The 16,925-nt window shown below is 36.3% G+C and overlaps 1 protein-coding gene across 5 annotated transcripts in view; it reads left to right on the top strand.

Moving 5' to 3' along the window:
• The window catches only part of ARHGEF10 (Rho guanine nucleotide exchange factor 10), a 107,566-nt gene that overhangs the window by 84,402 nt on the left and 6,239 nt on the right, over positions 1-16,925 (top strand). For all 5 annotated transcript variants that reach the window (XM_014251468.2, XM_014251467.2, XM_088052848.1 and 2 more), the window contains 2 exons: positions 4,316-4,458; positions 10,627-10,801. In XM_014251468.2, the coding sequence (XP_014106943.2) occupies positions 4,316-4,458; positions 10,627-10,801 (318 nt within the window). The remainder of the gene's footprint in view (positions 1-4,315; positions 4,459-10,626; positions 10,802-16,925) is intronic.

Genomic DNA, 16,925 nt, shown 5'->3' with positions numbered 1-16,925 from the left:
AGCAGGCCTGAGTGTCTCATCTTATTTTCAAGTGATAGGGAGTGTGCTAAACTTTTGACTTCTGTAGGTACCATTTTACTCCTCCACAGTGCTGGTTTATGTACCATGTGATGGAAAAAATGTTTGTGCTCCACTGCACTAATTAACCAAGAACTGCTGTTCCCAGGGCTGTGTTGGCAGCTCTGTTGAAACCATCAATAGTGCTGCTAAGCAAGAGAGGAAGCTGTCAACAAAAGTGCTTGCTCAGTTCAGCTTGACTGAAAGCATAAAGGAAGGGAAGACTACTACAAACTTTGAAAAGACTTTCTGAAATAAAACTACATGTTAATAGATTATCTCACATGAAGAGCTCAGTGCACTGACTAATTACAATTATTAAAAGTATTAAATATTTTAAATATTTATAAATTAATAATTGGAAGATTATTCTTATAAATTATTGTGAAATAGTATTACTTTCCTTCGTTGGGTTTTGTGGAAACATACCACAGAAAAATAAAATGAGCATTGTTTTAAAACTTTTCCTATCTGATTAAATTTGAGTGAATAGAAGGATAACTAATTTTCCAAATTCATAAAAATCACAAGGCTAATAACAAAATGCACTAATGGAAATAATTTCCATTTGCATTAAAATATTATAGAAATTATTAGAAATATTTTATGAGCATGAGAGACCTTCCTTTGATGCAGCTAAACAGTCTGATATATGCATTGCAAGTTGCTGTTCAATAGTGGTGTATAAACTATGGCATGTAACAAACATCGTATATACAATATAAATATATGACATCTAATTTCCAGAAACCCCTGGATTAATTTCTGTCTTTGGCCCTGTTCTTAGATTTTGTAGACACGTCTTTCCTGCAAACAGCTGTACCTGCAATCCATATAGTATTCCTTGAGATGCTGTTGGCAAAAGTTTTATCTTGGCTTCTGTTTCTTGCTTCTTTCCTCTTGCCAGGAAAAAATAAACTTTAGTCAGTAACTAGCAAAGGATTTTATAGCATCAAGCAAAGCTGTTCCTTATCTTTTTTGCAAGTGCTGTGACTAATTTTAAGTACCTGAATAGTGCCAGTTGTTGAAACTACTTACATAAGCATGTCTTGAATCTGCAGGTGTTTACACAAGTGGGATAGATACAGATAATGCCTCTTTTCTCTTAGATTTTAAAAGCCATGCACATCGGATCAGACAGATAACATGAAACAGCCAGCGTCAAATGAGAAGTCTGTGCAGGCAGGTATAGAACAGGGTCTGCTGAGATCTGGAGAGAGAGGCAGGGAGAGTATTATGTTTTCTTCAAAGTGTGATTTTGATAGTCTTAAATCACTTGTGAGCTGGACACAGACTTGCTAAGTAATTTTAGAGATGGGTGATAAAATTCTTGGTCAGCAAACTGAAGTCGTGGTCTTGCTTTTAGCCAGTAGCCTGTGGTTAAAGCATTTACAGAAGTATGTTGGATTATCAGGTTTAATCCCTCGCCTTGCTTTAGTGGATTTTTACTTTTCACTCTCAAGAGATCTTCCTGGCTGCCACAAAATGAGAGGAGAGAGATGCATAGGGCTTAATTTGTCCTCTTGGTGCCATTCCACTTTGTATAGTTAATTAGTCATTCACTGAGGCAGGATCCAGAACACAGTTGACACATCCTTTGAATACTGCTCTAATTACTAGAACAGAGAGTGTCCCCCTACACTTTTTTCCCCTCATCTGTCTCAGATGCTATCTGATCTGGAAGACAGCAATGTTTGCAGGAAGAAATAAAAATGCACCAGAGAATAGCCTTATCACATAACTAGGGTCATAGGGGGTAGAGTGATTGCTTTGGATGTTTGCTGGGCTGATGCATCAAGTGGGATTACAGGGATTTTTTTCATGAATTGTGGTAGCATGAAAGACATGAGGCTTCTATCTCACCTGCTTCGTATGTCCAATCCTATGGAACTCTTAAACTGGACTGTCAAGTACTGTGTTAACACATACACCAACAGAAAAGGGTTTTGTGAGAACTGAGATTTTTTTAGGCATGTATGTTGAATTGGATATTCATGTCTCAGTTGGTATTTACAACATTGATAGTATTGAAATCACCTTCTTACATTGATCAAAATTATTAATAAGGCTTAATGCTTAGTCATCTGAGGAATTACATGGAACTTCAGGGCATAGAGTTCCAGATTTTAAAAAAAAAAGAAACACATTAGATGTTTGAAATTTCATTTAAACAAAATGCAAATGAGTCCACAGTCGAGATCCTGAAAATCCTTATTTTCCTGTTCTTTCAGTATCAGCTATGCTTTATATATAAATTAATGTACAGCTTGACTGTATTTAAGAAAAATAGTTGTCCATGAACTTTTGTTTTATGTTAATTTTTTTCCAGTGTGAAAATATAACTAGAAAAGATAGCTTTTTGCTCAGCATATCCAATCCTTGCCCAAACTCACAGTCCTTATCCTTCAAAATAGACAGGAAGAATGTACCAGAATTATGCTGGATTTATCCCTAAGAATGGTGCTACATACAGATTGCTGTTAAAGTTCTGCAGTCAGCATCCCTTGCACAGTGAAAATTGTGACACGCAACTTCACTCTCTGAAGGCTTTGCACTGACTACAGTGGTTACAGCAATCATAGGGTATGGGCAGCCTCCAGTTTAGAATTTAATTTGTGGGTAATGTGGTTGCTAAAGAATGAAAACTTCTCCAGAAATTTGTTTATTGCTAATAGTACATATGAGTCATAGAGAACAGAGTGACTCTGACATTGCTGGGAGAGTTTGCAGGCTAATAACTGGAAGCACTCTTCTCAATGCAAACTAAAATAATGAAAATTATTTTGACAGCTTGAAACTAAATGTCATTTCTACAAAGATGCTTTCAGAAGAGAGCCACATCCTGAGAATGACTCAGCGAAGGTTGTATCACACAGATGACAGAAATTTGGAGAAGTACTCCAGAATTGATACTTCTCATTTTTGTTGTTGCCATTCTAATCGGTGAAGCAGGAAATTTTGTACCCCCATTCTTTAAGCAAATAATAGAAGATGTACTTGTTTTCAGGAGGGAAAAGAAAAAAATTGTACTTCAGTGCTTGCCTAAAGATGTGTTTACTTTGGTCTCATCAGTCAAAATTCAAGTGATTACTGAGTTGAAACCAGTGTCAGAAAAGTAGACAACTTTACTGCAGTTTGTGCAGGAAGAAGGCTTTTCAATGAAGAAATGGTGCCTTTTTTGAACTATTTTATCTCAGTGTAAAACCCAGTTACTTTTAATCTGGGTTACAGATTTGTATATTTTATTAATAAATCATAATGTATAGATGGAAATGTTATCTTTGAGACTGTATTCAACAAGCACTTACAATATATTAACTAATATGAAAACATTAAAATTATTATTGCTGTACTTAATATATCAATTTGTGTGTATAAAAGATAAAACTCCAACTGTTTCAAGAAGCTCATGTTGCTGGTTCTTAAATTTGGGGAGAAATAATCTGCTAGTCCTTGTTTCAAAGAGATGGCAATTGACAGTGACAATAGCAGTAGGAGGAAGCATGCAGCTCTTACCAGAACCTCTCTGAATAATTGACTATGCTACATACACAATTTAATTTAGATCTGATAAATGCAGTCCAAAGAAAACACTGTGGGTTTTATAATTAGTGGGAAAAGTAAGAAAAGTGAAGATACGGCACAAGACCAAGTTTTCATTTTTTGGGTTTTTTTGTTTGTTTGTTTGTTTTGTGTTTTTTTAGCTATTGCTTTGGGTTTTTTTGGGGTTTTTTGTTTGTTTTCCATCTTAAATGAAGCATCTAGTAGCAGGAAGGTCAGTTCTATCAAACTCTTAGAGAGTGATCTGCACTCATTACAGCCTACAGTAAAAATCTTTCTGACTACTTTGCACATGAAAGATGATTCTGTCCTGGTTAGAAATTGATTCATCTTGAAGTAAGTTGGTTGTGAGTTCCTTCTGTGTTGGAGACAGTTGTCAGACATGGGTTTCTGACTGTATTTCTTCTGGGGAGGAAAGCAGTTTTAACAGAAGAGCAATGTGGTACTCCTGAATTATCATTTAATCTAGATAAAATTTGCTCTGTTGACAGATACATGAGTACTTATGTTTGGATTTTCCCATTAATGTTGTTTTATCCTTACAAATTTATCCTGGAAGCTAAAAGTAACCATAAACAGATCACAGTGTAGCTTGAAGTGGCAACTTGCAGAAATTCAAGCAGTGGATTTTCAGAACTGTTTTAAAGCAAAGAACACCATTTGGTTGTGTATAACCTTTCTTCTTTTTTTATTGAAGATGGGACGTGGAACACGGAACCTCAGAAGATAGTTAAATTGGGGGTTCTGCCTGTTAGAAGTCTGCTTGTGATGGAGGAGACCATTTGGGCTGCATGTGGTGGACAAATTTTCATAATCAGCACTGTGACGCATTCCATAGAGGTAAACACTTTTAAAAGCATTGCTCACCTTTTACGCTTCAGGGTATAAGTGGTGAAATTTTAAAGATGAAAATCCGTTTAAAAAGCATCATGATTCATGAAGCTTTTTATTGAATGTGGTCTCAGTTCTTTTAAATCTCACTCCTTTAGTTTGTAATTCTGCTGTTGTGTTCTCTGCTGATGTCTCATTAGACCTTGCTCCCATTTACCCACTGGTTTCTGTAAGGTGCTTGGAAATGATGGAGCATTTGGGGCACAAGATTCTCTTAAAAATGAAATCTGAGGTAAGGCAGCAGAGAAGTGGGTGCCTATAGGAATTTCATGTTATTTACAGCAGAAGGTTTAGCTGAGACACTGCCTCTATATACTTAGATATTACTTGCACCTTGTGATAATGTCATAATATATTTTTTCAGATTTTTTCTTCTCGGTGACCTACAAAAATTTTATTTGCATAAGAGCAGTTTCTGATGAATAGTCACACAAAAGCTGGCTTTGTCAGAATGAGAGAAGAGTGTTAAGGGTTCAAATTCACATTTGTGACCACATTTTCCAGAAAATGTTAATCCCTTATTTCTGTCAAAATTATAGCTTTCACCAAAAGAACATCCTAGTAGTCCCAAGTTAAGAGTTGATGAAACATTAGTAGTTCAACCTCTCATTCAACCTACAATAGAGTGTCACTGAATTGCATGATGTTTACAGCCATGAAGTTTTTTCAAACAGGAGTCATGATGAGCTCACAGCCTCCTTCTTTGTGTGCATTGTTGCTGCATTTTTTTTCCTTTGATGATAGTGTTTTCTCCCAACAATTGTCCATTTGGTACAATTGATTCTGTGAGTCACTGTCATGGGTTTGCAGGGAAACAGCTAACATCCTAATTTCCTCTGTCTTCTTCTGTGTTTTCTGAGTGATTTGTTTCATCTAATAAGATGCTTGGAACATAGATTCTCCTACTTCACTTTTCTTCAAGGCTTGTTTTGTTGGTAGTTTGAATGGTACGATTAAAGAAAGATTTTGGATGAGTGATTTGGATAGGTGCTTGAAATGGACTTTTGTTAGTTTCATGGTTGCTGTTCTATTTTGGTAAAATCTCTTAGATTGTCACTAGGAAAACGGTAAGAAATCAGAGCCAGGTTGTTCTTGTGTGAGGCTGGATACCCACAGCCAGATCTCTGTAAGTAAGCTTGTCAATTCTGGCCTAATTCTGTAACAATGTTCTCCCTAAATCAGGTGATATGGCTGCAGTTTGGACTATGCTGGGCTGTTTTGGCAGAGGAGAACAAACTCAGAGTTAAACAAACTTTGAGGATTAAAGAATGTTTAAATCTTACTCTTCACTCTTACATAAAATGTCATAGACTGCAGTGTTGAAAACAAGTTTGGAGAGATAAAATAACAAGTACTCTAGCAATATCTCTCAGACATGGCAGTTTCACTTTTCAGCTGTTACTACAGATTTTCCTATAAAAGCATCACAGGAAGTTTCTTCTCATTTCTCAACTAAACCATCTGTTGTAGTCAGAGCTCAGGTTATAATACGTCCATTGTACACACAATAAGTGCTGCAGCAAGCACCATAAGAAATGGTGTGTATGGGTTAAGTAGTGTTTTTTCAATATAAATAATCTTGTTCATGAACATGATGGATTTTCTGTCACTAGTGGACATGAAATAGAAGCATGGATTCAATCACAACAGCTGAGGTTTTTGATCCAAAGAAGGCAGAAGCCTTTATTTTGGGGTTTTGTTTTATTTCAGCCCTTTTGTAAGGTGTTCCGATACAGGTTTAACATGATTGGTAAAGGGAGCAACACCTCTCTTGTCCCATTGTTGGAACAGGAGAAAACACATTCAGAACATCTGTACACCACTGTTTTGGGAACCAAAAACCTATTTACAAAACAGAGAGAGAGAGAGAGAAAAGTTTCCCAAAAGACTTTCCGTTGGGAAACAGATCAGCCACTGACCAGCTGAAAACTCTTTCAGGTTCAGAAAATCATGTCCATAATTTTCTGTACCTCTGGCTGAGGGTCATCTTTTTTATTTCGTACAAATACCCATGGCATAGCATGTCATCTTCCTCACAGAATTGTGAACAAGCAATGATTTTCTGTTGCTTCATTATGGGTATTAAGACATTCTGGTCTTTTTCTCTTCATCTCACCTAGCTAAACAGGTCCCTAATGTTTTCAGTGTTGCTGCCTACTCAGTGACCTGACTTGTTTTGATAACTTCCTAGATTTATGTTTCCAAAAGTGATCTGCTCTGTTGTCCTTACCATGTCCACTGGCAATATTGTTTCAGTATTATATGATGCATGGGCAATTTAAATTCTGTCAATGTCAAATGTTTTAACATCTGAGCTGCCTCTTCCTTATTGTGAAGAGCAGAAGCTTTGTTGTACAAGAGGAAGCAGCAGCAAGGAAAAGTTTGTTCTCCCTTTGCTCTCTCTTGTTGAGAGTTAGTAGTAAAGATTTGACTCAAGATCTTTTGTATAAACTTAATCTTTGCTCTGTCAGCAAGAAACCAAGTGTTACACAGGGCTCACCTGTTACTCTTCCCTCTTTACTGAGCACCTTCATATCTCCATATACTTTATGTGGAGATACTCCGTTTATACTGCCATGCAGCTGCTTGCTAGTTCATTGCTATTGTCATGCATGCATACTATGTGCCCTGCATCATGTACATTACCTGTAAAGGCATCTGACAAGGTTTTAAGGCAAAATTTGTGCAAGCCCATGAGCATATTCAAAACTATTTTGTAAACTTGTCCTTATGAGGCACTCTGCTTTACAGGTATCTCGTATTTAACTATCTGTGCATTAGCTAAGTGCAGAGTATGTTATCCTTGAAGACAATCTCATTCCATTCTCCCTTGCTTTGCTAAGGTTTTTATTTAAGATTTTTTCTTTTTTTAATAATTTTTAGTAAACAAGCATGTTTGTTATTGTGTGTATTGGATTTGGATATTACTCATGTCTGCTTTCCCCCCCCCCCACTCTGATATGGGTAAGATTCTCAATTTATTTATTCTAATCATATGTTACTGTAACAAAATGTTTTAGGTAATGTCTTTTATTGGCACAATACCCCAAAATGGCAAAATGCCTCAAGATCCTTGGCAGGGCACGGGTGAGAAATGCACCAATTGCTGTTACATATTAATTACATACTCTGATCTGCTTTCTGTGAGGAAATTTGTCACTTAGTAATGACCCTAGATCTGACAGCTGTATTTCTGTTGGGTACAGACCTACACCTCATAATGGTCTCTGTGGCTGGAGCATCTTGTACTCTGCAAAGGCAGTTTGCCTTTGTTCAAAAACTTCAAAAAGTGCCAGAGTATTTCATAGAATAAAGTTACCAGTTGAGTGTCATTCGTTCCTAGTCTGTTTTGTCTTGTTTTTGAAACTTTGCTAACTATACAGGAGTTACACTGAAGTCTTCAGCTGAGTAACCAAAACAGATGGAAATCCCTATACATGAATGAGTGTGTGTTACCCAAGAACTGTAACTTCTTTAAGGCAGTGAAAGACATTTGTTTAACGTTGGGGGTAATGACCCTCATTATCTTCTTCCCCTGAACCTGGAGAAATCGTAATTCATCTCTTGGTGCAGCTGTCTGGTGTAAATGAGCACTCCCTCAAAAGAAGGGCTCTGCTGTGTCTCACACTGCTGGAACACTGGTGAGCTGCATTGGGCTCTGGCATCCACAATGCCTTCTGCAGCTCCTGTGCTGCTGTAGATAGAATGGCAGAGCCTGAGGGGGAAAAAACCAGGCTTTGAATAGACAGGAATGTAGGTATGAAAACTAAAAGAGAAAAAGAAAATGAAGTTCAATTATTTTGATGACAAATGCAATAAGACATCTTTGTTCCTTTGTATCTGTGTTACTTGTTATAAAAAGAAAAGAAAAATAGAAGTAAAAGGCCAGCTCACTGGTTTTCAGATAGACATGTAATTGAAACAGATGTCAAAGCTGTCCTTTATGAGAAAATTTATGCATAAGAAGGTGAAGTTTTTGAGTATGTTTTTGCTCCATGTTAGAAACCCTTTCAATGAGAAGAATAGTTCTTTCTACAGGTCTTGTCGTGTTTGCAATATACAGTTTTACTTCAAATGGGTCTGTGTGTTCCAGCAGACAGCTGTACGAATGGCAGGACAGACTTAAGTGGGAGTATAATGAGTTGGCTGGTTAAAATGGAATGTGACAAAAATGCATGTGTAAGTTGTTTTTAGTGGCACCAACAGAATAGTCAGATGTGGTCGGATCACTCCAGAGAAAATTCTCTTTTTACACTCTTCTTCATTTTCCTTCTAATTTCAAAGAGTGCAAGTTGCTGATCAGGTTTGCTTCAGCTGCTATGGATTCATCCCCTAGAAGTTCTCAAAAGACAACTAGTCACTAGTGTAGGGATGTATGAGTCTATAAACAAAGAAAATATTTTAGAACCTTTTTTGCAATGGAACATGGATGATGAGAATATCAGCAAATCTAGTCATAAGGGCTGCTTCTGACATTGGAAGATGTTTTTTACAGATAAATTCTTCTGTTGAATGAATTTTATGATTTTCAAATTGTGCATATCATTTGATAACGAATGAATAGTAGTTACTTCAGGAAAACTGAATATAAATGTGCCTGCCAGAGTTGTTTATCTTACATTCTGCAGTGTTATTATTCAAAGAATCAAAAGATAATACCATAACACTCAAAAACTGAACCACTGCCTAACAGCTGAAGAGAAAATTCTGTTCATTTACTAAAAAAACAAACATTTGAAGAATAATGTTAACAAATGAAACACACAAAAGATAATTCCCATTCTCTTCAAACAACAAATTTCTCTGTGAAAATCATAATTTATGCAGTAATAAAGTATGAAAAGAAAATTAAGTGCTTACTAAACATAATAATGAAAGTTATGCTTTGTGTAAATTCTACCTTTTTATTCTTTGTCTCTGATCTTAGCCTGTTAGTTGTATTTTGATGGAAAATTTGGAAAATATATCTATAACCCTATTATATTTAGATGTTAATGAAAAAAAAACAACAAAATGTAACTCTTAATTGTAATGCCTAGAAAATTTAAGTGTATTTCACTACAAGGAAGTAGGAGATACTTGCATTTTGTCTGCAAATGTCATAAAGAGTATATAATACATGAAGTGAATATTAGAGCACTTATTTCTTCCATACCCCTCAGTGAGAGATTTTTATCCAAGGAACAGTTTGCCATTTATTTAGCTAAGTAAGTTTTGTGTTTATCATACTGGCTTTCTGATAATAGCTGGCACAACAATCAAAGGCTGTGTTCAGCTTCAGAGACAGTCTTCTTACAAGACAAAACTGGGAGGAAAAAAATCCCTCCTTGTTAATGATTAAGAAACTTTACTACAGCTTTATCTCACATGTTAATAGAGACATACAGAGAGAGGCTTCTGCCTTCCTGGAGCCAGGCTGTAACTGGCACTAGATCAAGGAAAAAGGTCTATCTTCAAAGTGCTGTGTTACTTACATTTAGAAAGAGGATTTTAGCTTCTATAATGAGAAGCATCAATTCTTTGAAGGACAGGAAAACAAGCATCAAAAACAAAACTGCAGAATTAAGGCTTGCATTGTTACATGTGTAATTGAGCAAATAGCATTGTGTTTATATTCTTAAAAACTCTACTTTCTAAATATGACTTTTTATAACATTCTATTATTCTTGTTATGAAAAGACCCCCTGTCAGAACAAACTATTTTTTTTTTGTTGAAATAGACGTTCTTCTGTAGATGAAAGTACAGCTGTGGTAGTTTTCCCAAAGGAGTATAAAGAAATATAAAATCCTTTTAAGTCTGAATTGTTTTGGGCTTGCCAGCTCCTATCATACAAAATTTTTAAAAAACGGAAAATCTGAGTTATTCTGTCATTAGGTGGAACCTTGTATCAAAAGCTGAGAATCCTTCCATACTAATGATGATATATTTCCCAAAAAAGTTCTAGGGAAATTAACACACCATATGCAGCTATTAGAACATATCCTAAGCAAGGCAGAGGAAGCTTTGTCCTTGTCAAAGAGGATGAAGATACAGTGCCTACACTGAAAGGCTGGTAAGAAAGGTTGACTGATATCCTTGACTTGCATCTCCCCACAGAGCCCTTGTTTTTCTTGCAGAACCAGTTTGAAGCCCATCAAGAGGAAGGGATGGTGATCTCTCATATGGCTGTGGCTGGAGTGGGAGTCTGGATTGCCTTCACATCTGGATCTACTCTTCGACTGTTCCACACAGAGACACTGAAACACCTCCAGGATGTTAACATAGCCACACCTGTTCACAATATGTTGCCAGGTAGCTGAATAGCATCATATGGTAACATTTTTTTTTTTATCACTGTTGTTCTCTAGTGCTGTAGATTGGGCCAGAATCAGAAGGTTCATCTTGGACTTTGAGTCTGATGTGTTTCCTGACTATTTGTTTTAGTAAGTCATAGTCCATCTGCTGCCCAGGTGAACAATGTGCACTGAGCTGGTTGAGTAGCCTCTTCTCCTTAGAGGTTATAAATGTAAATAGATAAGCAGGTGCATTCTTCTGTTTGGTCATATTTTTTGTGTGACCATGAAACAGTTGGACAATGTAATCTGTCATGAAAATGTGTTTACTTTACAGAGATTAGCATTTGCTTTGGAACCTTAGAATCAAGTGCATGATGAAATCATTTTGCCTAGCATCTGGACCAAAAAAAACCTTGCTTAATTTTCGTTACATCAGTAGATCCAGAGAATTTGGCTGAACCACTCCCATGCTACCATTTTGGAGTTTGTTCAGGGTTTTTCTGACTGGAGCTCTAGTTTGCTGAATTAAATGGTTAGACTTAAATCTAAAAATCTGTGATTGTTAGGATAAAATTTTAAAACTTAAAGATCTTTACGTGCTTTAAGACAGAAGCTGTTCAATAGGCAGTTGAAATGGCTTGTATCAGTGAGTGACAAGGACCTTAGCATCAGCAAGCACATCAGGTGGGAGCTGGGGCAGTGCTGGGAGTAGAGACAGGAAAGTGGTACTGGCATGGTTGAGCATGAGGTATCCATGAGTGGACAACCATTCTTTCTGTCTCTCTCTCTTTGTAGACTGGAATAGACCAAGCTTCTGCAGTTTTTATGGAAAATGTGTGTGCCAGCTTTATTGCTTAGTTCTTCTAGCTGAAGTCAGCTCTTCCCACACAGATTTTTCTTATATTCTCACAGGAGTTAGATATAAAACTTCCATCAAAAATGTTTCACTTTTTCATTCTCTGTCTTCTTGCCATATTTTCTTTCAGATGACATTAGCTTTGCAATAAAATTCCATTATAAATTATGTCTGTCATGTTCTAGACAGGGTGCTTTTTACATGTGGTGTTGGACTGTAGCTCTAGCACTGAACAGCAAATCACCTCTCTTTGATAATTTGATTGAAATCATCAGAACTGTGCAAAGAAATCAAGATCAGTTGTAAAAAAATTAACTTTTAGTATGTTCTGCTGTTCATGGTGGGGGGGAAAAGGGAAGTAAGACCTCCCTTATACATACTTTTCTGCATATAAAAATATTCAAATACACAAAAAGCTTTGTGTTCATTGCCATGGCAATAAAACTGCTGATATAACATACAATTATTTTTGTAAAAGAATTTTAGCTAATTATAGCTCCTTGGTGTTATTCTTACCCATTTTAGTTCTTTTTTTTTTTTTTTTTCCTCAATGCCTTCACAGAAAGCACACTAGTGAATGGAAATGGAAGTTTATTTTGGGAGTAGGACTTTATTACAGCAAATGTTCAAAGGGAGACTCCTTTCTAAAAATGAACTGAATTTCAGTTATTTAGCAGGAGCTCTTGGGCCTCTTCATATGATCTCAAAAATCCTGCAACAACAAAAGCTAAAAGACAGAGTAGTAGGAGTTTACATAATAAAGCAGCAGTAAGGATTAAAGCAGCAGTTACAGAACTAAAAGGAGCTAAAGAGTAAATCAAGTTCTATAGTATATACTGAGATAAAAAACCAACAAAGTGAAACTGAATTACAGCATGGTGAAATAGTTGTGTATTTACAATATATGCATTTGCCTTCATGGGAGATTTTTATGACATTTAATTTTAGAGGAAACAGCTCTGTTAGCTTTCTGAAATTCAACAGAAGTTCCTTAATATGCAGAAATAACAGATAAGTAAAAATTCAAGAGGTGTTGAAATGAAGGAAGAAATTGGTGTAAAAGTATTGCTAAGAGTCTTAAGAAGAGAGATTAAAAAAGGAAAGATCTTTGTATATAACATTGAAGAAGCTGGACTTCTTTTCCCAGGATTTTAGTAGTAACAATATGTAATAGTGGCCCAGTAGGCTACCTAGAGATGTCACCTCTGTCTTCCCTTAAAGTGATGTAAATATGAGGAATGTTGCTTCATTAAGTTAATGAATTTTTTTTGTTGTTATACAGTACAAGTAAAAGAAAAATTTACTGTCGCTGATAGGAATGGTTACTGTGAGTTACAGTACTGTACTTAAAGGATAACTAGAGTAACTAAGCAGAGTAGGAGGGTCTCATAACCATAATAATGAGTTCTCATAGCATTAAATTTCCCCAATTTTGTTCTTAGGAGAAGACAGTTTTAAATCTCAAAGCTCTCCATCTTGTAAAGGACAGAATCACAGGGGAGTGAAATGGCAAAGAAGGCAATTGTCCTTATGATGTGATGAAGTTTAGTAATGCAAAATACGGACTGTGTCTGGCAGATTCTTTTAGCTGCTGGAGGTAATTTTAAATCTGTGGCAGTCCACTTCTGAGTACTGGAGATTGAAGGGCTCTCACTTTCTTGAGCTATGGAAAGTTTGTTTTAGGAATTCAGGACTGGAAATGAAACCAGGGTCACAGAGGTGACTGTGGGATAGACATTTAGTCTAGACTGGTTTGCACTACATTTATTTCGTATATCATCAGAAATATTCTTAATAATATATAACAAGATTGTGTTCTGTAATGAAAGACCAAATGCCATGTGAGAAAGGAAAAGAATGGTTGAGAGGAAGAACATAATAGGTCCAGCTAGTAGTTTATTTCACTATCTAGTTCACTGTGGATTCACAGTACAGCTGGATTGCTTTTAAGGATCCCAAGCTCAGCTCTGTTATCTTAACAGAGGGCATACTGAGCAGCAGAGAAATCTGTTAACATTTGAAGACAAATACACATTTCACTAGTGCAACATACGTTTGTAGAGCAAGTTTATGCTTAAATGTTTTTGATGCATAGCTGAAGGATCAACAAAGGCAGTTTTGCACCAACCTTTGTCACAGCTCACACCAAAAAAATCATACTGTACATGAACAGACCACTTGTTTTTTCATAGTCACAGTCAGTATTTTATTAAAGGACATCCTTAAACATGTTTTTTGCTCTCAGCTCTAAAAGAATTTGCCCTTTTATAGAGACTACGGTAATTACTGTGACCTTGATACTTCATTGCTCATATGGATGATGACAGGTTACCTGTTTAACAAAGAGATGATTTCTGCTTAACTTGATGTATTCTGTTTATATCCGTATATCCTCTAATGACATGTGTGTTTCCTGGAAACAGATGGTAAAAGCAAAGAAAATAAAGTGTCATTTCCTCTCTATGGAAAAGCAACCCTACTATGAGGCTTTACAGCTTGCTTTTTTCCCACCCTGCCAGGTGCCAGACCATGAAATGCAGTTGCTTTATGATCACTGCTGGAAAATGATAAAAAGATGAGAAAACTTTAGGTTAGCCCAGCAGTTTTGTACAGTGGGCTGTTTTTTTACATTGTAAGAGCAGCATGGCCATGTGAGAGGATATGCAGCAATGTCCTTGCACCTACTTGTGGTTGAATTCAGATCCAGGAGGATTTATCCAGCTCTGATGGTTGTTGTAATGGAAACCTGAGAAGGGTGAACACAGAGCAGACAATATGCTTAATTATTTGCTTTGGTTCTTGTAAAGTCAAGATCTTGGTTAGATTATTTTACAGGTTTTAATAGTTGTTTTTTTCCTCATTGGAACAGTGTGAGCTAAAAGCTGCTATTTAAAGATGAGTATTTTATTGGCTTTGGAATATATGTTTAACATTTTCCCTTCTCAACTTGTTAATTTGTCTGCTTATTGCATAATACATTCTGGATAATTGGATTGACTATTTTTCTCTGAATTTGAAATATATCAAAACAAAAAGTCAGAAAATAACAAAGTATGATTTCAAACCTTGGCTAGCAGATAAATTAATATTTTAAGTTAGTATTTTTTAATCTATATATATGTTTTTAGTTGTTTTATGTTATTTCAAAGTATCTTCTCAGATACAGATGTTTTGTGCTTTTCCAAGATTTCACAGCAAGCAATTTTTGTTTTGACCTCACTATAGCTGTTTCATGCTTTAGGTTGTACTCAGTTTTTAAGATTCTAAGTTGCTGGGTGATAATTTGGTTATTTACTTATGGAAACAGTAAAGCATACTTGCCAGGTAAAAATTATTGCCTAAAAGTTGCTTCAGGTTTGGAGCAGGAAATCATTAATATAGTGTTATCTTTTAAATGCTTCAAAAGCATTAAAGATCCATTGTTTAAAGATGGGAGCATCTTGCTTCTGCAGGGGACTGAGAGGCAACTGTGCATTTGGAACTTTTGATAACCTTAAAAGTTAAAAAATTGTACTCAAGTATTTCTGTAGTTTATAAAACAAGCTCTAAGTTGAGCTCACCTTAGCTTGCACTTGCTGTGGCACAAATGGTGGGAGAGGACTCACATGTCATATATAATTTGAGCAAGCCTGGGCTCTAAATCATAGAATTCAAATACTGATTTTTGAAAATTCTGGACACAGAGATGTTTGGGCATTACTGTTGGGACTTCTTTTGTGCTGAAGGAGTGCCTTTGTGTGCTTTGTTTTGGAAACTAAATTATTCCCATTAATATCACAAAAAAGCTAAAGCAAAACAAACAAAAACCTAACAACAAACCCATTGAAAAGGCAGACTTCAAAAGATTTGTAATTTGTGTACAACATAGACCATCCTTGCTTATTTAGCTGAGGAGGGATGATGCACCCTACCACCATAAACACCTGCAGATCATGAAACTCAATGCAGGAGTCTCTGAAGGTCTGTACAACTAGATGGAGCCTTTTAAACTTACTTGTCCTTGTTATACCTGACCAGGATAACCTAATCATTGTGCCTTTAGGGTGTTTCAGGATGTGCTTTTAGATAGACAAACCTTGGATTCCAGATCTGGTCTTATATGAGCTTCTTAAAACACACCACTGCTGGGTTAATATTTTGGTTTTGTAAAGTTCTGTGAGGAAAGACTTGAACTGTGGTCTGCCTTCTGTTTTCCAGTCAAGTGTCAAGCTGCTCCTTCCCTGCTTCCCCATTGAGCCTGCAGTTCATATATTCTTGGATGTAAATTAGCTCAGCTTCAAGGGACAAGAAAGAAAATGCATTCATTTGTGAAACACCATAATTAAGAACCTTCTCCAAAGTGTTGAACATGAGGGTTCATTCAAGTTAAATCAAACATGGAATTAAGATTTTCTACCTGCTAATGGAGTGATTCACAGCTAGAGAGCTGTGATGAAGATGGAATGACTGCTCTCTTACATGTAGAGTTAATAATAAATCTGAGAATGTGTATGTTTTGAACCTGAAACTCTTCAAGCTTTGAGCAGAGTTTAAATGCTCCTCCCCACAAACTTGGGCAAAAGTTTGGGCAGATCATAGTTTCCACTTCTGAAACTTGTCAAGGCCATTTTGAAAATCCATCTAAACTGAATGAAACATATTTTAGTCAACATTTTTAGTAAAAAATTACTTTGTTTTCATTGGAAAAATAGCAATTCTGTAAATAGTGTTGTAGAAAACTATAGAATCATAGAGTAATTTTGATTGGAACTTAATCTGGAGGTGGTCTTGTTCATCCTTCATGAAGAAAGCCTGATTAGACTGTTTGTTCAAGGTCTTGTCCAGTCAAATTTTTAATACTTTGGGACGGGATGGAGATCCCATAACCTCTCTGAACAACCCACTGCAGTTTTTGACCACTTTTATTGTGACGCAGTTTTTCCCTGTGTAGAATACAATTTTCTCATGCTCTAAATTTGAGCATGCTGTGTCTTATTGTATCACTGTGCACATGTGGATAGAGTCTGACTGTCTTCTGTGCATCCTTCCATCAGGTATGTGCAGACAGCACTTCCTTTGGTATCTCCAGTCTCCTGATCATCTTGGTTGCTTTCCACTAGACTTCTTCCAATATGCCAATGCCATACTTGTATGCGGGGACCCAAAGTTAGACAGGTGGACTCAGCAGTTCTGATAGAGTTTCACATATTAAAAATTAGGAGAAAAAAGCAACTGTGAGCAGGCTTGAGTCATTAGTGTGTTACTGAGTATTGTGAAATGCCTTTCAGTTTTATTTTTTGGAATA

This window comes from Pseudopodoces humilis, chromosome 3, assembly GCF_049639895.1.
Source record: "Pseudopodoces humilis isolate 2021_Gansu_Grassland_sample_001 chromosome 3, ASM4963989v1, whole genome shotgun sequence".
NCBI classification, from domain to species: Eukaryota; Metazoa; Chordata; class Aves; order Passeriformes; family Paridae; genus Pseudopodoces; species Pseudopodoces humilis.
This window is presented reverse-complemented; position numbering and strand designations above follow the sequence as displayed.